Source organism: Mustela putorius, unplaced genomic scaffold, assembly GCF_011764305.1.
Source record: "Mustela putorius furo isolate JIRA1106 unplaced genomic scaffold, ASM1176430v1.1 tig00000407_pilon_pilon_pilon, whole genome shotgun sequence".
NCBI classification, from domain to species: domain Eukaryota; kingdom Metazoa; phylum Chordata; class Mammalia; order Carnivora; family Mustelidae; genus Mustela; species Mustela putorius.
In genome coordinates, this window is record NW_025421373.1 from 19375308 (window position 1) to 19399721 (window position 24414).

Genomic DNA, 24414 nt, shown 5'->3' on the forward strand with positions numbered 1-24414 from the left:
TGCCCCCTCTGCTGCCTCTTCTCTGGGACTTCCATCATGCATACGTTGGTACATTTGATAGTGTCCCACAGATCTCTGAATCTCTATTGACTTTTCTCAAAGAATTAGCTATATTTTCAAAATTTGGCTGACTTTCTTTAAAAAAATTGCAACTCTTTGTTTAATTTCAGAGTTTGGAAAAAGTTGATTTTGATAATTTTTGCCAATGTTGTCATGACTTTTATGGAGGAGTAGATATTTGGAGGTGCATTACTTACCCCATAATTCCAAAAATGTCCTTCCTATTGGCAACTGTGTTGTATTCATGGGTAGTCATATGTGGATTGACTCAGGCCATCCCTAAGCCAACACAACAGCTGGCTATGGTTAATGATCCTAGTATGAATGATATATTCTGCTTACTCAATAGCAACTGGTAGGTCCATGAATGATAAGGAGGCACTGAATGGTGCAAATGCTAGGTGCAGCAAATCAAGCTGTGCTTTAAATTTGAATTGGGCCATGTCTGAATGCTTTCTACCTTTGCCTCTGTGGTAGCTTTAGGTCCAGTTTCTCCATCTCAGGCTTCACCAGTTTCTCTCCATTCTTATATACTTTATGACTCTTTTTGATCCAAGGAATTCAACAGATTTCTATAGCTTCTGTGAAAATTAAAACTCATTCATTTGGTCATATATTCCTACATTTTTCTTTTCTTCTAAGCAGGAATTATTATTTTTTTTTAAAGACAGTTCTGGGGGTGGAGGGAGAGAGGGGAGGGAAACACTGAATTATTTCTTTGTATATCGAGAGCTCAAGAGACAAATGCAGTATCATAAAAATAGTTTCTTTTATACTTCTTATTTTTGTGGCTAAAATTATTCTCTGCAATATAAATATATAATTGCCTAAATAATATTACCACTTTTATTAGTGTTACTAATACACTAATATTAGAATTACTGGTCCTATTACTTTTGGTGTCTCAAATTAATAGCTCCGTAGTAGGTATTTTAAACTCCTCTTGTTCCCTTGTAACACATCTGAGCCTACATGAAAGAAAAACTCGGGCAGATCCTTGTATTTAGGGCCTTAGTTTTGAATTTTCCCAGCCAGTTCAAATTTGTTCCATAATGCTTCCATCTTCATTGCCTACCCAAACTTACCTTTTCATTTTTGCTTTACCCTGGCAGTTTTAGTGGGCTTTTGACTCCCAGTCTCTGGCTCTATCTTCTTGGCTGCAACACTTTCCTTTTCTGGAGACAGATCACCTAATTATGGCTCTTTCATGAAAAGCCCCAGGATTTCCTCTTTCATTGCAGGGCCTTTCAAATCAGACCTCACCCCACAGAACAAAGACTTGGATATTTACAAGTTCATGGCCCCCTTCACCCTAGCTTTGGGAGCAAAATGCTTAAAATGTCCAACACTGGCAGTATATCTTTAATGTTTACATTACCTATCTACTCTATGGTGTCCAACTGGTATATCTAAAAGTTCTTTGGGCATCATGATAGTGGTTTTATTTTCATCTTCTTCAAATTTCAAAAGAATCACCAAAGATTATTCTTCTATATTATTTGTTCTCTTTGGTGAGATAAATGTCCAGCCTTCCACCTTTATTTTGTTAGTGCATATAATTGTATTTATTGATAATAAACAATAATAAATTTCCTTAAAGAAGGCATTGCATCAAAATTCAGGGAAGAAATTCAGGACAGAAGGTTCACAGTGTGCCTCATGGATTTAATATATTTCATTTCCTCTACTTCAAAAATTAGAGTAAATCACACCACTTCAGCAAACGTTATGAGAGGAAAAAATTAATACAGAGTAAAAAACATGTTTGCATATGTCACTCAGAACAATGAAAATATTCTATTCTTATAAGAAGTCAGAATTCCTTGGCATCCTTTTAAGATCTATTCAAATCTGGTCAGAATTCACTTGCATTTGCAATTTTATTCCATTCTATTTATCCATTTCATGCTGCCTTTACCTAGAAGGCCCATTATCCTTTTCCTCCATCTGTGAAACCCTCTCCCCATTTCCTGCAAGACCACATTTCAGTGCCATCATCTTTATAAAACCCTGTCTTTTTCTTCCTTTTGACTTTATGCTCTGTTCCAGGGCTCATCAGACACAATTAAGAGGATACATTCTATGCATATCTCTAAGTATTTTGTGAATGTTTTTGAGGATAGTGCCAAACATTTCAACATTTCTGAATCCTGGGAGCCAGAAGACTTCCTGCTACACAGAGGTAACACCATAAATGTTTGAATGTTTGAATGAATGAATTACATGGGGACAGATGCCACAGGCAATAAAAATGAGTTATTGACTGTTTTGGTGTAGATTATGGTCTAGTAGAACAGAAGAAAAATAGCCACATAATTTGTAAAACAAGCTATCTAAGTGTTATTATTTCAGAGCCAAATAATAGACTCCCTTTCCCTTGATGTATTTTTTTTTATTAACTACAAGACTATTTCCCCCACATCTACAGTGACCCAGTCCTATTACAAGAAATATCAATCTTCTTGGTTTAATTACTAACTAATAATTTGTTTCAGTCCTGAGATTTTAGAGCCCACCTACTTGCTTTAACTCTTTATAAACTGGGAAAAGGAAAATGATTAAATTAATTAAATCAAACTGCTCAAATAATCCCAACATTGACTAATAATTTAGAAAACAGTTAACTCACATTGCAAATTAAGGAATCCGGCATTGCAGCTGAAATGTTACTGCTCATCAGTGATGGTTATTGTGAGTCAAGAGTGCCGTGACTTAAATATTCTTGCCAGGGCACCACCCTGGTATTCCCTCCCCCCGTGCAACACTAGTGTGTCACTCATGTTGAAGTCTACTAATAAGTTTTAGGAGTTTCCTACAGTGTTTAGAGCTGTCCTTCCCAGGATTCTAAATTCAAATTTTTTCCTAAGTACCAGTTGCCCAAATGTCTTTGGACCAAGTTTCTGGCATAGACTTGTTCAGGAAATAGGGAGGGAGGAACACCTATTTTATATTTTAAGTGAAAAAACATTCACACGAGAACATTATGCAATAACAAAAAAAAAAAAAAAAAGTTTGGTTGGTGGTGAAGTTTAAGTTCCACATCATTGTGACTTTGTTTTGGTCATAGAAGAAGCAATCATGGGTTCTCAAGTTGAAGTAACAACATTAATATGGTAATTCCACTAGACTGCTGAATTTAACAGGCTTAAAATGAAACATGTCAATGTTATAATTGAGAACAAAACTACTTGTTTTCTCTCTCTCATTCCAAGAGAAAAAAACTAATGGACAGCAGATTTTCAGTAGAAAAGCAAGTGTTCTACCCATTTTTACCTCTGCAGAACATCGCCCTAGAGTCCAGTACACAGCAGGAACTTAAAAATTATTCAACTCTGGCACCTGGGTGGCTCAATTGGTTAAGCCTCCGATTCTTGATTTTGGCTGAGGTCATGATCTCAGGGTCATGAGATGGAGGCCCATGTCGGGCTTCATGCTAAGCAGGAGTCTGCTTGATGTTCCCCCTCTCTCTCTACTCCTCCTCCTATTCACACTTTCTCACCCTCTCAAAAGAATAAATAAAGTCTTTAAAATAAATAAATAAAAACAATAAATAAATATACAAAAATTGTTCACCTAAACTAAGTTGCTCACAGGAGTTAGCTTTATGAGTTCGCATCACTGTCTTGGAGAGCAACTCCCTGAGTATATACAGAGTAAAACTGAAAAATCAGAATCTTTATGCAACCTTAACAGAAGCAGCTCTAGATAAGACCACCTATCCTTAACACCTCAGAGTTGAGGAGGGTGGAAGAAAGCACAATTCAATGCTATACTAAAATGCATTTTAAGGGGCGCCTGGGTGGCTCAGTGGGTTAAGCCGCTGCCTTCGGCTCAGGTCATGATTCCAGGGTCCTGGGATCGAGTCCTGCATCGGGCTCTCTGCTCAGCAGGGAGCCAGTTTCCTCCTCTCTCTCTGCCTGCCTCTCTGCCTACTTGTGATCTCTCTCTGTCAAATAAATAAATAAAAATCTTTAAAAAAAAAAAATAAGATGCATTTTAAGCCTCATAGTTAACTTTTTTAAAACATTGTTTTACATTTTTCCTATAAATATCTGTTATTTTAACATAAAAAGTTTTAAAAAGTATTCATGATTGACTAAAACTATACCACCTTTCTACAAAGGTGGGAGTACCTTGTTTATCCTGCAGTTTTGAGAACCCATGATCTAACTACCAAAGATCCATGGCCTTCACCACTAGCAGAACTCTAGACCCTCTCCTATTCCCAACCCCTTAGTGAAATGTTCTGTTCTTGTTAAAAAAAAAAAAAAATCCCTTTTACATCTAGCTAATTTGAAAAGGAAGTCCTTGTTAATTTCATAATGGGTTCTAATGTCTTAATTTATACCCATTTTATTTTTTTAAAAAGATTTTATTTGTTTATTTGTTAGAGAGAGAGAGCAAGCGAGCACAGGCAGACAGAGTGGCAGGCAGAGGCAGAGGGAGAAGCAGGCTCCCCACTGAGCAAGGAGCCTGATGTGGGACTCGATTCCAGGACGCTGGGATCATGACTTGAGCTGAAGGCAGCCACTTAACCAACTGAGCCACCCAGGTGTCCCATTTTATACCCATTTTATTGGGGTTTTTTTCAAGATAATTCCCTAATACAAAGTAAGGATTCCAAGTGAGGATTCCAGAAATAATAACAAGAGTCGATAGAGATGGTTTTGGCCAGACACTAACATTCTCTTTTGATGCCTATCAAATGGCATCACTTCCTATGCCCCACCACACACAGACCCTGCCCTATATTCCCACTGTTTAATTTTAATTCTCCTGCAACAGGGAAGAAGAATAATTCATTTCTATTTACTTTAATCGAGACATTTTGCTAAATGCTTCATAAGTTTGTCTCATTCAATTCTCACAATAATCTTCAGAGAGAGGCAGTATTTTTATCCCCATTTTATGTTTGAGAAAACTGAGCCTCACAGAGCTCTGTAACTTTTCCTAGATTACACAGCTAACATGTGGTGGTTCCTGGGCATGAGTACAAGAAGTTTAACTCAAGAACCTACATACTCCAATAATTATACTCACGATATATTGGATTACCTCTAAGGGGAATACTTTAGTATAAAATATATGTTTTTATTTTTGAGATAGTAACCAGTAATCCCCAAATGCCATCCTACCTGGCTGGGGAAGGTGGAGATCCATTAGAGCAATCTGGGGAGGGTTGGGTATCACCTTGGGCCTGGATGTTCACGTGGGTGGCAAGCTCCAAATGGTTTGAGAGTATTAGACTTCCCACACTATCAAAACAGGTCAAAAACTCAAAGATTCCTATAAACCACAGAGTAGTTTTGCTTTATTTTATGGATTAAGTTCTTAATCAATTCAGTCCCTAGCCTCTCAAGGTACTTGTAATTTTCACCCATATTTCCAAACTGTCAAAAAGATCTGATCAGATTAGATCTCATTTAAAATAGAAGAGTACATTGTACAAAGTCTAGAGCTTAACATTTGCTGTCAGGTGACCCCATGTAATGACTAGTTTGTCACCCTAGTTTTTAACCTTTCCAAGCCTCAGTTTACACAATAACACATCTTCCTGCCAGGATAAAGTTGGTTAAGAGAATATCTTGCCTGACATTGGTTTATGTTTAGATTTACTGAAGTTCAGAAAATGAGCACTGATCCTAAATTTAATTCTCCAGCAATAGCTATTTTCTCAATCTCTGTATTTGCATTGATGTGAAATGGGAAAATTATTAAATATTGTCATAAGATTCATAACACATATAAAAGTTAACTTTAACCACAGCACTAGTAGTGCTGGTTATCACCATTAGTTTGCAAGTCCTAGAGAAGATTTTCAAAACTTTAAATTCAAAGTATTTATTAACCCCCAAAAAGAAAGCTAGAGTTCCCAATAATTATAACCTTCATCATTAGTATGGTTTTTCTAAATTTTTAAATTTTTATTTTTTATAAACATATAATGTATTTTTATCCCCAGGAGTACAGGTCTGTGATTCGCCGGGTTTATACGCTTCACAATACTCACCATAACACATACCTCCCCAATGTCCATAACCCCACACCCCCCACACCCCCTCCCTCCAGCAACTCTCAGTTTGTTTTGTGTGATTAAGAGTCATTTACATCATAAGTTTGTTTTAACCCTACTATTGATATAAAATTATATCAATAAGATATAATTTTATAATTTCTCTTTTCATTTCTTTCTAATTCAATAATGTTATAACTTTCTAGAGCTCTGCAGATGCATATGCGTGTATATATATACACACACATATATACACACATATACACATATGTTTACATATATATGCACACTATTCTATGTTTATGAAAATACTGAGCAATTTGAAGAGATATTTCAGAGAAAGTATTTATCATGGTTTTTTAATGTCTAACCATTAACCAGTTAATCAGTATTTGATTATTGTGCAAAGCCCCATGGGTCATACTGAGAGGCATAAGACATAACTGAGACTATAGACGGAGATATGAGATGTACAGATTGCTTGTCAAGGCTTTCCCAGGAAAGGAACAGCAGGAGGCAAGGCGATGATACAGATTAATGAAGAGGGGTTGGAAAGCCAAACTGGGATATGAGACCACTGATTGCAGGCAAAGGAGTTTAAGTAATGTCAGATGAGTTTGAACTGTGATCCAACATGAAATTTTTCTAGAGATTTATTTGTGCAGTTTTGAAAATAGGACTAAGAAAGGAAAATATGAAAGCTGGAAATGGGGGGAAAGTGTTTCAAATATATTTATTAGGTAATCATTTCGTACATAAATTAGAAGAGGAATTCCTTAGCTCTGATGGGTTACATTACTGGGATTTGATGGCCTTGAACCTCTCAGGGATGCCCATCCTGTTTTTGATTTTCATTACATTTCATTACCTTTTGTCTTTTCTAGCCTTAGCATCTGGAATCCTGGCATCTTCTATTTGGTGGCAATCTATTCAATCATCCCTGTGGGCTTCTCCCTTCCCTTATCTTGGGTTACCTATCCTGTACGTCACCTGTATTGTGTTCTAGGCAGAGTCCTCCTTTGGGTGGCAGTCTTGTCCTGCCTAGCCCTAGTCCTGCTAGCTAGAGATGATTAGTTGTTGCTTTGAATTGAACTGAATTGAATACATTTTATTCCCTCCACCACCTGTAAACACAAATCCACTCAACCAGTCCTTCCCTTTCTTAGAAATTCTCAAAACCATCAAGATACAGCTGCTTTAAACAAAAACAGAAAGTGAAGCGAACATGTGCATGTGGCTCTTGACTCAGGGAGGTTGGACAACTCATTCAACAAGGAAGGGAAGCATTGCAAAGTCTTAAGCGCCTTTTCTGGCCTGAGTCTCTTGGGGTGGGGTAACAATCTCCAACATTTTGACCTGTCAACTTAACTTCCCAATTTTCAGTTCCCTAGAGAGTGGGAGTGGAAGAGGTAGGAGTAACATGAACATGATTTAATGCACTCTTACTTATAAAAGTCTACAAGAAGAAATAAAACAGTGCCCTGCGTTCTTTATTAGATTCAATTCCCAATGTACAAACATCCTAATTCAACTTCAACAAAATAGCCCACACACATAACCATTTCGAAAGACTGTTTTCCTCCCTTCATTAACCTCCCTCTTCCTTCTCGCATTTATTTTTCTCCCTTTCTTTTTTTTTCTTTTCTCCCATTCTGGTTTTTCTCCTTTTTCTGGTTTTCTTAGGGTCTTCCCAAAGAAAAGTTTAGCTGCAACCCCCGTTTAACCACACATCACCATAAGCGAAGCAAACTCTGCATAAGCTAAAGCAAAACCCTCTGTCGGGGCGTGTCTGAATGGACGCTCCCTCTACACACACACACACACACACACACGCACGCACGCACGCACGCACACTCACTCACTCTTAGTGCCAGACAACAACAGCACGCGAAGTTCAAGTGTCCGCAGGAGAGGGAGGTGGGGATACCAAAGTGCTCACTTTCAGAGACAATCTAATTCCTTCTGCGCAATTGAACCCCAGGAAAGCAGCCTCCCCTTAAGGGCCACGGAGTCCCGGCACTTGAAAGCGCCCTCCCTGCCCTGACTGAGGGAGAGGGAAGGGGTGTGAAGGCGGGGCCACCGGACGGGCGACACCCTCCCGAAGGTCCAGCCGTCGTCGGCCTTCCTGCCACCTTAGGGAGCGCGATCGCCCTCTCAATGGAAGGCAGTTGTCCCTTTAAGGTTTGATTTGCAGCCCGTGGACTTTAGCCTAAACACGAGCCCGCGAAGCTGGCTTTATTTGTCCATGTCTCGGACACAGCCTGGGAGGCTGCCAGGAGGATTTCAGAGAACGAGCGCGCGAAGGGGCGGGAGATGGGGCAGTAAGTCTGGGATATGAAAAGCGTGGAGAGGACCTAGAGGCAGTCGTCGAAAACACAGGAAATTCACTCTTCGGCTTCTGGGCGCCGCGACTGACCGGGGCCGGAGACGGAGACCTAAGGCGGCAGAGTAGCCCAGAACGCGCGGCTCCGTGCTGCGTCCTGCCCCGTGCTGCCCTCCGATCCAGCGCGTCCTCCGGGCTCTGCGGGCTCCCGGGTCATGGCCCCCCGACGCCAAGCCAGCCCAGGGGTCGCTGTCGCCTGCTGCTGGCTCCTCACCGGTGAGCGACCCTGTTTTCTCTGAGCGTCTGCGTGCGGGGCTCTGGGCTGCGTGCGGGGCTCTGGGCTGCGTGTGGGTCGGGAGATAGCGAGGGCTCCGCGCCGAAAGGCGGAGGAAGCGCCGGCTCACTTAGGGACCCTCCAGGTAGTCCGGGCAGGTCCGAGGACAGAAAGGAGTCTGCGTTTTGTTTCGGATACTAGTTTTGATGTATTTCAAAACCTTCCCCCTCAATAGAAGGAGGGAGATCGTGCTGGAAACTTGACAAGGTAGAAGTGAGTTTACAACTAAAGTTGTTTTGACAGTTTACATTGTATTTTAGGACTTTGCTGAATGGCATTACCCCCACCTACCTCCTTTTCTACCTTTCTTTCTTTCTCTTTCTCTCTCTCTCTCTTTTTTTTTTTTTAATTTTTTTTTATTTTTTGGAGGAAGGTAATAGGGGGCGCCGGATTTATATGCAAAGTTCCTACCTTTAGGTTACTCAAGAGTGGGCATTATTGCATTTTTCTTGCTGCTGTGTATTCAAGATCTTTTCTACGACAGAATGAGGAAAGAAAGGAAGGCAAGGCAAAATTGCTTCTTGTCCTGAAATGACGTTTCTGTATAAGGAGGAGGAACACTTTGAAATTGAGAAAGGGATAGTCATAGAGCAGATTATTTTTTAATGCAAAATACAGTATTGTTACTTGTGTATAAAAGGCATTTTTAAGGAGGGACTTTAAAAAAAAAAACACTGGAAATGCAAAGTTATATCCAATTTAGAAAAAGGTTGAATCATAACATTTTCTAAGATTTTCCAAATGATTAGCCCATGGTGAAAGAAAAAGGCAGATTGGTGAAGCTTTGTGTGAAAGTAACGTGATTAATGGTTAGGTTAATGATTGGGTTTAGCATATCATCAATATTCAATATTCAGTGTCTTTACTGCTTGGCATGCTTATTGGTATTAGTTAATTTGGCATTTTTCCACTAAAGACAGGGGTGATCCTGATTTAGATGCCCAAGCATTGTTAAGTTTTATGAGGATCCCTGAGAAATGGATTATTTGCAAGTAAAACATTTTTTTCACAGCGAGGTGGTATTAACAGAGTTAATTATGAGCTATTGACTTTTCATCCAGACATTTTCCACTACTCAGGAAGTGTCCGGTAATCCAAACAGTAGTAACTTCTGAACAGCTTTGCAGCCAGTGAATGGTTTAACTTACCAGCTGCTGTCCCTGCCCTTTATACTTATTTGACCTATGATGCCTCTTCTGCTCCAACCTTTTGGAGGGCGTTTGCATTTTGTTGTCGTTGTACAAAATCTGAAGTTTTCTAATTATTCAAGTTGTACCTTTTGCATTTTACCAAATAAGCAGTCACTATGCAGAAAGGATCAAAGGCAGTTTGCACATCCTCTAAAAAGGGCAAGAATGAAACTTTAAAAAATTTAATTCCCTTTTGTGTGTGTATATGTGTGTGTGTATTATTCAATCATACTAAAACTTAGAATTTATTGCATAAGAATCAATAGGTTCCTCATACGTGCTATATTTATGCCCATTTCACAACATAAGGATCTGAAATTTGACTTCTTCCTCTCCTTTGCGAGTTTTCCAGTCAGTTATCATATTGTCAGCTTTCTTGGAAACTCCTCAATTCATAAAATCTACACCTAATCTGCGGTATCATCTGTCCATGCACAGTACGAGAGAGCTCTTCTTGTTGCAAATCTGTACCCAACTTCTAATTTATCTTCTTAATAACTAATTTTCATTATATATTAGCCTTTTTAGTAAAACAAACAAACAAAAACACTTTCATGGTTCTTTATTGTCTTCAGATGAAATCCAGAATTCTCTACTGACCACTCTGTTTGTCCTAATCCAGCACCCTCTCTCTCTCACTGTACCTATATCCATTTCCTATTTTTGTTGTACCAAATTGCTATAGATTTATTGGCTTAAAACAAGACAAATATGTTATGTGACAGTTATGTAAGTTAGAAGTATCACTGGGCTAAAATCAAGGTGTGGACAGAGCTATGTGTCTTCTGAAGCCTGTATCAGGGACAATCCACTGCCTTGCCTTTTTCAGCTTCTAGAAGCCACCTGCATACCTTAGCTTGTGGCTCCATCCTCCATCTTCAAAGCCAGTAGGATAGCATTTTCACATCCTTCCCTCTGACTCTGCTTCATCATCCAGTTCCTTCTTTGACTCTGACCCATTGCCTCTTTCTAAAAAGGATCCTTCTAATTACATGGGCCCATTTGGATAAACCAGGATAAGCTCCTAGTCTTAAGAGCCTTAATTTAATCATATGTGCCAAGTTCCTTTTGCCATATAAGTTAACATATTCACAGGTTCTAGGGATTAGGACATGAACATCTTTGGGAGACCATTTTTCTGCCTACCAAAACCCTGAAATGTAAACTTCACATGAGAGCCAGTCACATTTCCTTATTTTCTACATAATCTTCATGCTCATTTTGCCACTGTGGCTATGGTCTTGTTGTTTTATATATCTAGAAAAGAACTTCACGCTTCCTTCCCACACCCCCTGCCATCTAAATGAACTCTCTCCAGACTTCAAACCTAGGTTTATATCATGACAACAAATCGCCATGCTAATAAACTTCCCATTGGATTAAAAACTGCCTTGTATTAGCTTTTAACAGTATTATAAAATGATCTGCCACCAAAGATTATTATTTTACATATATCAAAGTCCCAGCAAAAAACTAGTGACACATATAAAGCATTTAACTAAAGAAAGTTTAATAAAGGACTGTTTGCAGAGGCATTTAAAGAACTGACAAAAGATGGTAGAGCACCTAAGGGCAAACAATAGTGAAAGGAAAGCATATGAAGCAACACTGGGAAGAGAAGCCATTATCACTCTTAGGCCTGAGGAGGAAGTAGTGTTACATTGGCTGTGAACTCTAGCTATGGGAGAGGGGCTGTTGGTTGGGAGCTGGGGCATAGGAAGAGGAATGCAGCTAGAGCCACAATCGAAGCCCAGCCAGAAGGGAGCAGAAGAAATAAATACCTGCTTCTTTTCCTCCCACCCTCTAAAAAGTCTTGCCCAACCCTCTCATTGGCCAAGTCCAAATGGCAAAATCAAACATCCTGGGTGAATAGGGTCAGGACACACCATAACAGAGAAAAACTAACACAGTGCTGAATGGCACATATTTATTGGGAACATATTATGGGTGAGGCCTTATGTCAAAAACTTTGCATATATTATTTCACTTGAATCTCAAAAAAAGAAAATTTTAGAACAATTATCCATATATTAGATATGAAGAAACGAAAATGCTAAGAGATTAATTTGTCCAAAGTCCCACGACTCATAAATGGCAAAGCCTGTGCTCAGCTCTCTGATCTCAAATCTCATGCTGTGAAATAATATGCCATACAGGCTATCAAAATGCAAGTCCATTTCCTTCTTGCTCAACTCTCAGAATGTTAAAGCCAAGCTTAACTGTCTATGAGACTTTAAAAAGGACCTAATTAATATTGTGAATCTGATATTTTCAGGACTTTTAGGTATATCATGAAATTAGATGTCCCACCCTATATTAATTGTAACTTAAATAACTATCTCTGAATATTAAGAATATGTAGAATGACCCCAATTGAGTAATATGTCTCTTCTTGATAGAAACATTTTAGTTAGCCTAAAAGCAAGGTGTCTTCCTTTGTAAATTTTTTCAGTTAAGATTTTCTATTCAAAATGAAGTCCAGTGAGGTGATGGCTGAATATGGAACTCAGATACTTACCCATAGCAAAGAAATTACCTCCAATGGCACACAATGGACTGTAAGGAATTACTGAAGAAGGTGAAACTCTTCAGTCATTATGATGTCTGTAAAGGTAGAGTAAATAGGCATGGAGAGTAGCAATGAAATATATATCTTTAACTAATTTGCCTATTTCTCATCCCTGCTGTTGTGATGCTGTTTTAATGCATAAAGTCTTGGCACAGCTTATAACTGTTGATTTTACTCCCTTAGATGGATGTTCCTCTGCCTATGTTCTTCTGAAACCTCCAAACCAAGAAACTTCCCACTAGGTTTAGAACTTGCCCTTTAAAATATTTTGTAAATCAGCTCATGTTTAAAACATATTCAGAAAATTAGGGATCAAAATGCTGTTCTTTACTTACACAATCCTTCTGTTGTATGAAACACAAAATAGTGTATTTGAATTCATGTTAAAAAAAATTGAGATGAAAGATACTTGGAATCGATGCCACAATGCTAAAATCAAAATACATTGCCTATCCAAAGTGGTCTGTGACTAGAGAATTGTATTCACTGTTAAAGCAAGTACAGAAGAGTATCAAGATATGTAAATGAGCTAAATATATTCCTGTCAAGTTTACTGAGTTTCTTTTCCCTCTTCTGTTGTGCCAGCTCCTCTGAAGTCTCCAGGCCTTTGCATAAGCAATTGCTCCCACTGCTTGCTTACCCTCAAGTCCCCACATGAACATTAGCTCCAAGAAAGTCACTAGGATAAATTGGTCCTCCTGCCCCAGAAACATGTAAGCCCCTAGTGTCTTTGCTTCTATACCACAGCACATGATATGGTTAATTAAATATCTAACTGTCTTCCCATGCTATATGGTTAATTAAATAACATCTGAAAACTGTCTTCCCAGCTTGCTATAAAGACACAAACTCTGTGAGGGTATTTTTTTTTTAATTTTTTTTTTTTTTTATTTTTTATTTTCCTTAGTATTTTTAAGAGTAACCAGTCACTTGCACTCACCAAATCAGTTGTTACTGAATGAATCTCAAAAGATAAAGACAAACTCATAAATACTTAAGAGATTGGACTGTCTCTTCTAACAGTATCCTTACCTAGATTGTGTGTGTGTGTGTGTGTGTGTGTGTGTATGTGTGTGTGTGTGATGACCCCAGTTAAGTTATATGTCTCTCCTTGCTAACAATTTAGTAAGCCTAAAAGCAAGGTGTCTTCCTTTGTAAATTTTTTCAGTTAAGATTTTTTATTCAAAATGAAGTATGTATATACATGTATATATGTGTGTATATACATGTATATATATATCTATACACACACACACACACACACACACACACACACATATATATATATATATCCTCATATTTATATCTAATTGAATGAAAGACACGATCAAGGGGTGCCTGGGTGGCTCAGTGGATTAAGCCTCCGCCTTTGGCTCAGGTCATGATCTCAGGGTCCTGGAATGGAGCCCCGCATCTGGCTCTCTGCTCAGCGGGGAGTCTCCTTCCCCCTCTCTCTCTGCCTGCCTCTCTCTGTGTGTCAAATAAATAAATAAAATCTTTAAAAAAAAAGACACCATCAATTGAAAAAATGCATCATTATTTTATTCACTACTAAGGAAAAAGAGTGCTGCCAATCCAATTATAATTATTAGACTGTTAAATAACTCCCAGTCTCAGAGATGTTGAAACGTGGGAAAATATGCATCTGAAAATTACAGATATAACATACAGTAAATCTACAAAGTAATTTTCTATTAAATTTCTTTGTATTTTTAAAAACTGCATCATATAATTTCAAACACTCCTGGATACAAATGACACTGTTCCTGGAAACAATGACATGAACCTTGTCCCTCTTCTTAGTTTTTTTTCTATCTGCTACAGGGGATAATTGCTCCTCTATCATCAGCAGCCTCACCAAATCCCAGAAATGAGCTTCATCTGAACACTCTGCCTCAGCAGAAATGTTGCAATAAAGTCATTAAAAGTGTTCTAGTTGCATAGGATCAATGACTGGTTTTGGCAAATGCTAAATTTCTGTCAAATGGTGATTAGTGCTAGAGCTATACACATATGAAGGTACCTAATTTTTATCTAAAGTCTTCTATAATTTAAAAGGAAGTTTAAAAAATCAACTAAGTCTTAAAGGAGATTAAAATATATGCACTGGTTGGTATTAAGAATTCACTTTATGTGCAAAAACATTAATATTTTTTTATCCAAATAGTAGATCTCTTTAAGAAACAAAAACCAAAAATTGTCCCTTTCCCCCTTTTGCCTGAATTAGCTGAATATTTCTCCCAACTGTATACTTAGCTTTGCTTGTGGTGGTCACATGGGCATCTTTGAACAACCTGAGGTTAGCACATTCCCTTTTCATAAATGATTGCATTTATTATTAGATATTCATAATCAGAGCTCTGACTTATTCTGCAAAGATCATTTCCTAAACAGGCATAATAAAACTGTCATTATACATTATTTACAACATTTTCAGCTCTTTTCCTCAGTAAGATGTGTTTGAAATAATCATTTTCTTACCCAAGCATAGGTATCTCAAAAATTGAAACAGGTTTTTAGAAACTAACCTTAAGAGTAATTTTCTCTTTAAAATTCTAGTAACATTATAAAACAAAATGTTTTCTTAATTTTAAGATACCAGTGATAGATAAGTTAAAAGTTCTGCATTAAAGGAGAACTAAAAAATATGCATTCTTTCATATGATGACTGTTTATATAACAATTGCTGTGCTGGGTTTCAGGAACATAGACAAATAAAAGTAGGCTCACAGTCTGAAAACGGGATAGACAAGCAAAGAAGCAATGATGGGAGGAGCCTCCAAGGTGCTCTAAGCAGAAGAAGGAAAAGATTAGTAAGTGTTGCAGGAAAGTTAAGTCTTGAAAAAAAAAAATACTAGGAACAAGAACATTTATACAGCCCTTACTGCACTAAGCCTAGGGTATTCAAACAAGATTTCCATTGTTCAGGAGCTTATAATTCCTGCTGCTGTGATACAAACCATTTCTAACATACCACTATAATAGCAACAAGAACTGTAATCTAATTCACCAACAAGATACATGAATTCATGTACTAGGGCTCACCTAAGTTTTCCCTGGAGAAGAGATACTAGTATAAATTAATAATACCCACAGATTATCCATCAGTCAACCTTACCGAACCAGTTATTTTTCTAAGACCGAATAATTATGATCATGTCAGTGTGAGCCCTTGCCCCCTGCTATGTCTGATTCAGATTTCTAGCTTCAGGTCAGGCATTCTTAGAGATATACCACAGTATCTCACGTGTTTGTAGAACTCTACAGTTTACAAAGTATCGTAATCTCATTAGAACCTTATAAGGGTTATCAAATGAGAGAGGCAGCACCAAAAACCTGACTTACAATTTAGAATGAAGGCTTCAGGTTTGTAGCTGTTAGGGGACCTAACTAAAGATGCTATAATCTGCTGGAAAGATCATGACTCATGTCTGCTGACTATTGCTGTGCAAGTATTAAACTTCGTATTGATCTTTTACCACTGTAATGGACCTTAGGAAGAATTAAACTCTTGAATACATTTATTTTTCTGTAATTCATTTTCTTACTACAAAATGAGGATAACAAATATTTAGAGAAGAGGATTAGAAGAGTATAGGAAAGGACCTGGTGAATATTCCATAAATGATAGCTCTTCAAGAAAAACTTAACACTTACTAAGATCTTACTGTATGCCTGCCACTGTGATTATGTGGTTTTTAATCTTTATCAGACTTTGAAGAGAATTCTACTTAGGTGATCAAGGAGCAACTCAAAGTATTTCTCTCTCCTGGTTAGGGAATGTCCTTTGGAGAGACAAACCATCTTCACATCTTAGGGCATTCGGTTCCTTACTCAAAGTTGCTGGGTCTTCTGGGAAGTGGAAGAAAGCCGTCAGAGTTAGAAACTTTAGGAAGGCATTCAGTATGACAGGAAGGTGTGGAAGGAATAGGAAAAGGAGGTAAAGAGAGAGGGAGGGAGAGAAGTCACAAAACAAACAATGGCTCTAATTTGTATTAGCGCTTGAAAAGGGATTTTTGTGTCTCCTTGGAATCTCTGAGGAAGATAATTGAGGCATCAGAGTTAAGACTGTCAAGACTTGTGGCAAAGTCAGATTCCTTCCTTTCACCCTGGTCTCACCAGTTCTGGGTGGTTAAGATTCCCTTTCAGTGCCATATGCAAGTAAGAAAGAGAATGAGAAGATATGTGGGTAGGACTACTCTGTTCACCTCCGCTGGTTTTTGTTGTTGTTGTTTTGTTTGTTTTAAGATTTTATTTATTTGAGAGAAAGCAAGAGATCCAGCTCAGGAGCAGGAGCGGAGGGGGAGGGGCAGAGGAAGAGGTAGAAGCGGACTCCCCACTGAGCACGTGGAACCTGCTGGGGCTCAATCCCAGGACGCTAGAGATTGTGACCTGAGCTGAAGTCAGATGCTTAACCCACTGAGATACCCATGCGCCCCTCCCCATCTCATTTTAACTCTGGAGGAAATTTTGGTGGGCTTTTTCTATTTCTACTCACTGATCTTGTTATCACCATAAAAATGCTAAGTGATTTAAGGATTTTCTTTAAAATCAACTTTGTAGCCATTCAGTCGGGTTGGTCCAAGTACATCAGACTTTTTCCACTTCCCATATCTTCAACTCAATTTAGGCAGTGAAGTTCGGGCTCTAAATTTTTGCGACCCAACCCCCAACCTAAACATTTCACAGGCTGCTGAGCTGCATAAAGTAGAGACTGCCAATTTTGGATTCTGGGATTCCCAGGACATCAGGCCAAGCAACTGAGCTGTCCACCCAGGGGTGAATTCCACAGATGGTTTCTTTTCTCTCTGGGGTCAGTGCTTTAACATCTGGGTAGTCAGATCGTGCAGACAGGGTAACAAGCACAGAAAACAGCTGGGCACGTTGCTCTGAGCCCAGACCCACCGTGACCAGTGGTTCTTAGAAACCGTTTCTGGAAATGCCAACTCCAACAGGAGTGTAGCATCTGAGTGCTGATAAGGCAAGCCCAGTTTAGAACTTTGGGGCCAAGCCTGAGATTTTGAGAAATCCTTTTAGTTAAGTTTTGGATTTATCCGGGGCAGAGAGGGTGTACAGTAGTAACTTCATGCAGCTGGGCGGGGGGGGGGGGGGTTGCACTCACATACTTCCCAGATTCTGCACAAACAGGTTTGGAAGAGAAAACTTAGGAAGTCCAAGTTCAGCATTAAAATAAGTAACTCGCCACCAAAGATTCTAAGCCCTTTGCTCTCAGTTCAGTCTTCGGACGCACTTCGCCCTTAGTGCGCCTGCGCCCCCCGCAAACTGCAACCCCGCCTCCTCGTTGGGGACGTAAAACGTGCGCCGAGAGGTGGAACGCGGGCTGAGCATGCGCCGTCATTGCATCAGCCGCCGGGTCCGTGCTGGGTGCTGGAACGCCGGGGAAGGCTGTGTTTTGCTGCTGTGTCTCTTGCTCGCGTCTGGCGCTCTGTCGGAAGACTAGGAAAAGAAGGGCTAGAGTAAGTGTTCCCCTTGGCCGCTTGAGTCGGAGCTAGGGTATTTCCTTCCCGCCAGGCAAGTGCCTGTAGGAACCGGACCCCGCCCCCTTCCCGACCTAGACTCCCCCTTTCCCTCCCTGTCCCTTTCCCACCGAGGACCTTCTCCTTTCCTCTTGTTCTGCCTCTGAACCCCCGCGGAGGTCATGAAGCTTGTGAGGAAGGACATTGAGAAAGATAATGCGGGCCAGGTGACCCTAGTCCCCGAAGAACCTGAGGATATGTGGCACACCTACAATCTAGTGCAGGTGGGCGACAGCTTGCGAGCCTCCACCATCCGTAAGGTACAGACGGAGTCCTCCACGGGCAGCGTAGGAAGCAACCGGGTCCGCACTACTCTCACTCTCTGCGTGGAGGCCATCGATTTTGACTCTCAGGCCTGCCAGCTGCGGGTTAAGGGAACCAACATCCAAGAGAATGAGTATGTGAAGATGGGGGCTTACCACACCATCGAGCTGGAGCCCAACCGCCAGTTCACCCTGGCCAAGAAACAGTGGGACAGTGTGGTTCTGGAGCGCATCGAGCAGGCCTGTGACCCAGCCTGGAGTGCAGATGTGGCCGCCGTGGTGATGCAGGAAGGCCTCGCCCATATCTGCTTAGTCACTCCCAGCATGACCCTCACTCGGGCCAAGGTGGAGGTGAACATCCCCAGAAAACGGAAAGGCAACTGTTCCCAACATGACCGGGCCTTGGAGCGGTTCTATGAACAGGTGGTCCAGGCTATCCAGCGCCACATCAACTTCGACGTTGTGAAGTGCATCCTGGTGGCCAGCCCGGGATTTGTGAGGGAGCAGTTCTGCGACTACATGTTTCAACAAGCAGTGAAGACCGACAACAAAGTGCTCCTGGAAAATCGGTCCAAGTTTCTTCAGGTAAAAATCTTATCCAAGGATAATTCAGAGTGGGCAGAGGGATTTGTATAAACTACTCTTAAATTTTAGACCTGGGAAAAGTGCAGGAGGAGAAAGTGTTCACTGGACTGCAATTGTAAGTGAGGTAATGAAGTGAAAGTTGTTAAAACAGCCTGTTTACGTAGTAAACTTGGCTTAAGTCCTCAAACATAGAAAGCCTTCTTTGTGCTTTTGGCTTTAGGTCATTGCAGGCTGATTAATGGGTACTCGAAGACATTCTTCTGTCTGACTTTGATAATTATGATTCTAGGTACATGCCTCCTCTGGACACAAGTACTCCCTGAAAGAGGCCCTTTGTGACCCTTCTGTAGCTAGCCGCCTTTCAGACACTAAAGCTGCTGGGGAAGTAAAAGCCTTGGATGACTTCTATAAAATGCTACAACATGAACCTGACCGAGCTTTTTACGGACTCAAGCAGGTGGAGAAGGCAAATGAGGCTATGGCCATTGACACATTGCTCATCAGCGATGAGCTGTTCAGGCACCAGGATGTCGCCACACGAAGCCGGTATGTGAAGCTTGTGGACAGTGTGAAAGAGAATGCGGGCACAGTTAGGATATTCTCAAGTCTTCATGTATCAGGGGAACAGCTCAGTCAGCTGACTGGAGTAGCTGCCATTCTCCGCTTCCCTGTTCCTGAACTCTCTGACCAAGAGGATGATTCCAGTTCTGAAGAAGATTAGTGATCGGACCTTATAATTGAGACAAGCTCTGTCCCCATTGTTAACATATCGTGGCATCCTGACAGAACGCTGCAAGGCACTTCGTGATTCTTACATGGATTTTTCATTTATTTGGTCACACTAGGTATTTTGTAATTGGCAAGACGTGTTCAAACTAAACAATAAATTAAAAGGAAATAATCTCCATGTACTACCATTTTTATTAATTAGAATAATTTATATAGATATTATGAGTTATTTGCAGTACTTAAAAACATTTTGTATATATAAGAATGCCTTATATTCTTTGGGATAGATCATAAAATCCCAAATGTCATACTTTGAAATAAGTTTTTTCTAAGGAAAAGCCGTTCAGTATTTCATCATACTCAGTTTCAACTGCTTATTTTAATTCTGCATAGTGTCCTTGTATGGTGTTTAATGATCCCTTTCCTCCATTTCCTGTACACTTTTTTTTTCTAAGTGATGGCCAAATAATTTGTAGACTTTTCTAGAAGACAAATTTAAAATGGTATTTTTCTTAAGAGACTTGTTAAATCAGGCATGTTACAAGTAAACTCTTGGTGGGTTTTTTGTTTTGTTTCGTTTTACAGTTACTCATACTTGCTTTGGAGGACCATATAATTCATTACTTTTAGGTCATAGAGTTTCATTCTGCTAGGGATTCTCAAGATAAGCTATTTGAGGTGTCTTTATTTTTAAAATGCAATTAAGGTGTGTCATTTGCTTGTTATGTGGCTAATTAGTGCTAAAGCGGAAGGTAGTTCCTGCTCCGGGCTCCATTTCTTTGCACTATCACACTATATGTATTTATTTGGCTTATCTAGAAATATGTATTGTTGTCTTAAATTTATATGTGGCATTAGTCTGTGCTTGCACATTCTTATTGCACTCTCTCTACATCCTATTTTAGGAGGTGAGAAGGCCTGTTCAGAAAGTTTAAGTCGCATCATTTGTAGTATATGATAGTTGACTTGAACTCCAGTACTCTACTGTAATGAGGGAGTTCTGCTAATACCTGAGAGTTTACAATATTTTCATTATTTTAAGAGTTAGGGAGGGATCCTTGGAATGGAATTGCATCCTGACCTTTTACAAAACTCAGTTTAGCAAAATAATTAGGAAAAGCATTATGAAGAAAGAGTGGTAATTCAATTTTTAATACATTGGTACCCACATGAAATATAGAAATTAAGTAAACTTTTGCTTGTCCTTTTCTGTGTCTGGGCTTTTTCTCCTGGGACAAGTGCAAGGTCTGGGGAATATAGATATAGATTTAGATATAGATATAGATATAGATATAAACTTCTGACTAATCTGAGTTTACTTTAATCTGTAATTAGGAATAGATGATAGATATTTAAAATACTATGAAGAGTATGTTATTAAATAATTTGGTAGGAGTATAGAAATGAAACTGCTAAGATTCTTAATATTAGAACCTGATTGATAATGACTCATATTACCAGTAGAAGTTTGGAGACTTGGGGCGTATATTACTCTCATAATCTATGCAGTACCGGTTATTCCCAGTTCTGTTACCTACTGTATTAGAAACAAGGAGAAATAAAACCTACCCATAAATCTGACCATTTTCGGTCATAGATTCTCAAAGTTAGTTGCTTGTTAGCCTGAACTTGGGAGCTTTTGAAACTCAGTACCCAGACTGGATCCCAGGCTCAGTAACCTTTCAGCCTTAGAAATGGTTTCTTATAGCTCCCCAGGTGATTCCGTTAAGTATCAGGACTTAGAACCACTGATTCAGGCCTTGCAATTCAGAAGTGTGGTCCACGGATCACTAGCAGACTATGGACCAAGACCCTAAGAGCTTGTCAGAAACTGGAAACCAGCATCAATCCTGGGCCTTCTGGGTTTCAGTCTATATTTTAACATCTTCAGTTGATTACTTTGCCTGATAAAATCTGATAAACATAGGCAGGAACTTATTCTCCCTGTACTAATAAAAATCTCTGGCTGGGATTACCAGCCATAGAGGAAAAACATTTGGGTCTCAAGGTTGATTTCAGTAGAGTTAATTGGCTAGTATTCAGCTTAACTATCTGTAAAACTCAAAATAATAGTGTATTTTTTTGTCTATAGAGTACTTAAAATACCTTCAAGAATTCCTGTTTTTAAAAAGTTACATTCTGGAGGCACCTGGGTGACAGCTGGTTAAGTGTCCATCTCTTGATTTCAGCTCTGGTTGTGAGATGGAGACCTTCACTGGGCATGGAGCCTGCTTAAGATTTTCTCTGTCCTCCTCCCCCTAATACCCTTCCAAAAAAAAAAAAAAAAAGTTACGTTCTGTACCATTGTCAAGAGTATAAATCCTCATACATGTATAGCGTGAAATATCAAAATAATGATAGCATATGAAATTTAAAAATTACGATCTTTTTTCTTTTTTACTATTCTCTAAAAAGCAAAATGAACCATAAGTCTTTGGAAGTCATTTTCATTATTTTATGAATGTCATATTGAATATGACATATGAATGAATATGACTTGAATAAGTCATATTCAGTAGTCTAATCCATTATTATGAATGTCTAATTCAACTGCTATTTATTAATAAGGAACAACTTGGCTACAAATGGAAACACCTTTCAAGGCAATGTTGTACTGTAAATTTCCATTTAACATCAGGTACTTGTAAACAAAGATTTGTTCCCTGCCCCCGCCCCCCCCCACCAGCACAGTAAATGAGAAGCTGGCAGATTGTTTCATTTTACTCTAGGTATAAAATACATCAAGTTTATTTTGCTATTCTTAGTCCCTCATTTATATGTTATATTTATTTTACTAGTTTTTATGTCTGGATTGTTGATTCTGGATTTCATTTTCATTTTTCTCTTACATATGAGTTGGCTCTTTTTCCACCCAGACGGCACTGCAGTGGCTTTGTAAAACTAATTCTCCCTTATCTCTACCTATTTTCTGTTGTTAACTTCATTTTCCTTTTTTTAGCCCTGTGAGCAGTTCTCTTAACCTCAAATTATCTTTAACAGAAGTGATTCATGTATTCTGGAACTGAAATTTCCTTCATTGCTAAAAAATAAAAGTACACAGATAAATGGTGTATATGTGAATTTCCCTAAGTAATAGCTGTTACTGGGGAAAGGAGTATTGTGCTTTTAAATCAGATAGTTTTCCAAACAAATGAGATTGGATGTTTGTTTTCAGTATCAGACCATGTTGAATTGCATGTAGAATAGGTATTTCTAAAGTGATTCTGAGTGAGGAGAAAGAAACCATTTGCCTGTGTCCAGATCCTGGAAATGGGGCATCTGTGTTTGTATTATACCAATTATTAAGGGTGTTACATTTATCCATTTGGATTTTAGTTCCTGCTTTGATGCTGGGTTTAAGAAAGACAAGCATGAAAACAAATCACTATTACAAGAGCAACTTGTACAAAGTGTAAGAGAGCACAGTGTTGGAAGGGTCACTTGTAGGAGGAACTTTATAGAGCTGGAGCCAGTAAATCTCCTAAATGGTGAGAAGAACCCCAGAGATGTTATTGGAAAGAGGAGAGGGGCAGAGTAAGTATACCAATCACATTCGACCCCTCTCCATGCAGCAATAAAGAGTGGGTTTGACAATAATGAGAAATCACTGAAAAGTTTAAGCAGGAGAATGGCATGTTTGCATTTCACAAATATAACTGTTCAGCAGTATCAAGGATGAATTGGAGGAGGCAAGAGCACTTGTTAAAAGAATGCAAATTAGAAAAACCCAGGGGAAAAGCAATTTTGGCCTGAACAAGGACAGTAACAATAATCCTTGCAACAGGAATGAAAAATCACTAGGTAATATGAAGAGATAGGATCAAAAGGACATGGGCTACTGATAGTTGTTCAGAGTTAAAGAGTAGACTGTAGGGAGGGCTAAGTCTCGGATTTTTTTTTTTTTAATGTGGTAGAGATGATGGCACAATTTAAAAAGCAAAACAAAATCAAACCAGGAAATACAGGAAGAGAAGCTGACTTGCAAGGAAAAAACATTAAATTCAGTTCTGGGTCTTTAGGGGCATCTGGGTGACTCAGTCAGATAAGCATTCGACTCTTGATTTTGGCTCAGTCATGATCTGAGGGTTGTGAGATTGAGCCCCAAGTCTAGCTCCATGCTGGGCATAGAGACTGCTTAAGATTCTTTCTCTTCCTCTGCTCTTCCCTGCCCCCCTCCCAACTCTGTCTCTCAAAAACAAATTGAGGGTGCCTGCAGAACATCTGAAATGCTCTTCCACCAGATTTCTGTATGCTCACTCACTCATTCTCTTAAGGTTTTTGTTAAAAGTTCACCTCTGTGAGGTCTTCCAAGCCAGTCTTTAAAAAAAAGATAACTTCTCCAGGATTTCTTTCTAAGCCCTTTGTCTTACTTTTCTCTATAATGTAGTTGTTTTGCTTATCATCTGTCTAGCATGGAAACTCCATGAGGGCAAGGACTATTGTTTGTTAGGTTCATTGCTATATCCCTAATGCTAAGAACATTAGCACGCAGTAGATGCTCAAAAATATTGGCTGGGGCAGGGGGTGGTAAGTGAATGACAGAATGAATGCATTCAGTCTCTTAGCTAAGAAGTTCCCTTAGAAGGGTCCTGGGTGGCTCAGTGGCTTAAATAAAGCTTCTGCCTTCGGCTCAGGTCATGATCCCAGAGTCCTGGGATCAAGTCACACATCAGGCTCTGCTCAGTGAGGAGCCTGCTTCCCCCTCTCTCTGCCTGGCTCTCTGCCTACTTGTGATCTCTCTCTATCAAATAAATAAAATCTTAAAAAAAAAAAGAAGGTCCTTTTGTTCATTGTGCACACAGGCCTGAAGT

At 39.3% G+C, this 24414-nt stretch overlaps 2 protein-coding genes across 3 annotated transcripts in view; both read left to right on the forward strand.

Annotated features, from left to right (window-relative positions):
* Positions 1 to 7931: 7931 nt before the first annotated feature.
* Positions 7932 to 24414, forward strand: part of ITGA1 (integrin subunit alpha 1) — a 175616-nt gene continuing 159133 nt past the window's right edge. The window contains exon 1 of one of the 2 annotated variants that reach the window (XM_004737905.3): positions 7932 to 8672. In XM_004737905.3, the coding sequence (XP_004737962.1) occupies positions 8612 to 8672 (61 nt within the window). In that variant the 5' untranslated portion in view covers positions 7932 to 8611. Of the gene's footprint in view, positions 8673 to 17612; positions 17967 to 24414 lie in introns of those variants that run through there. The other variant, XM_013051321.2, reaches the window with a different exon arrangement.
* Positions 17966 to 22669, forward strand: PELO (pelota mRNA surveillance and ribosome rescue factor). Its single transcript, XM_004737903.3, has 2 exons — positions 17966 to 18874; positions 19164 to 22669. The coding sequence occupies exons 1-2, from the start codon at positions 18149 to 18151 to the stop codon at positions 19593 to 19595; spliced, it is 1158 nt and encodes a 385-aa protein (XP_004737960.1). The 5' UTR covers positions 17966 to 18148; the 3' UTR covers positions 19596 to 22669.

Bases quoted from the DNA above. Each gene is read 5' to 3' on its own strand.
- PELO (XM_004737903.3), top strand. From the start codon at position 18,149: ATGAAGCTTGTGAGGAAGGACATTGAGAAAGATAATGCGGGCCAGGTG. The intron at 18,875-19,163 runs GTAAAAATCTTA...TTATGATTCTAG, and splicing joins ATCGGTCCAAGTTTCTTCAG to GTACATGCCTCCTCTGGACA.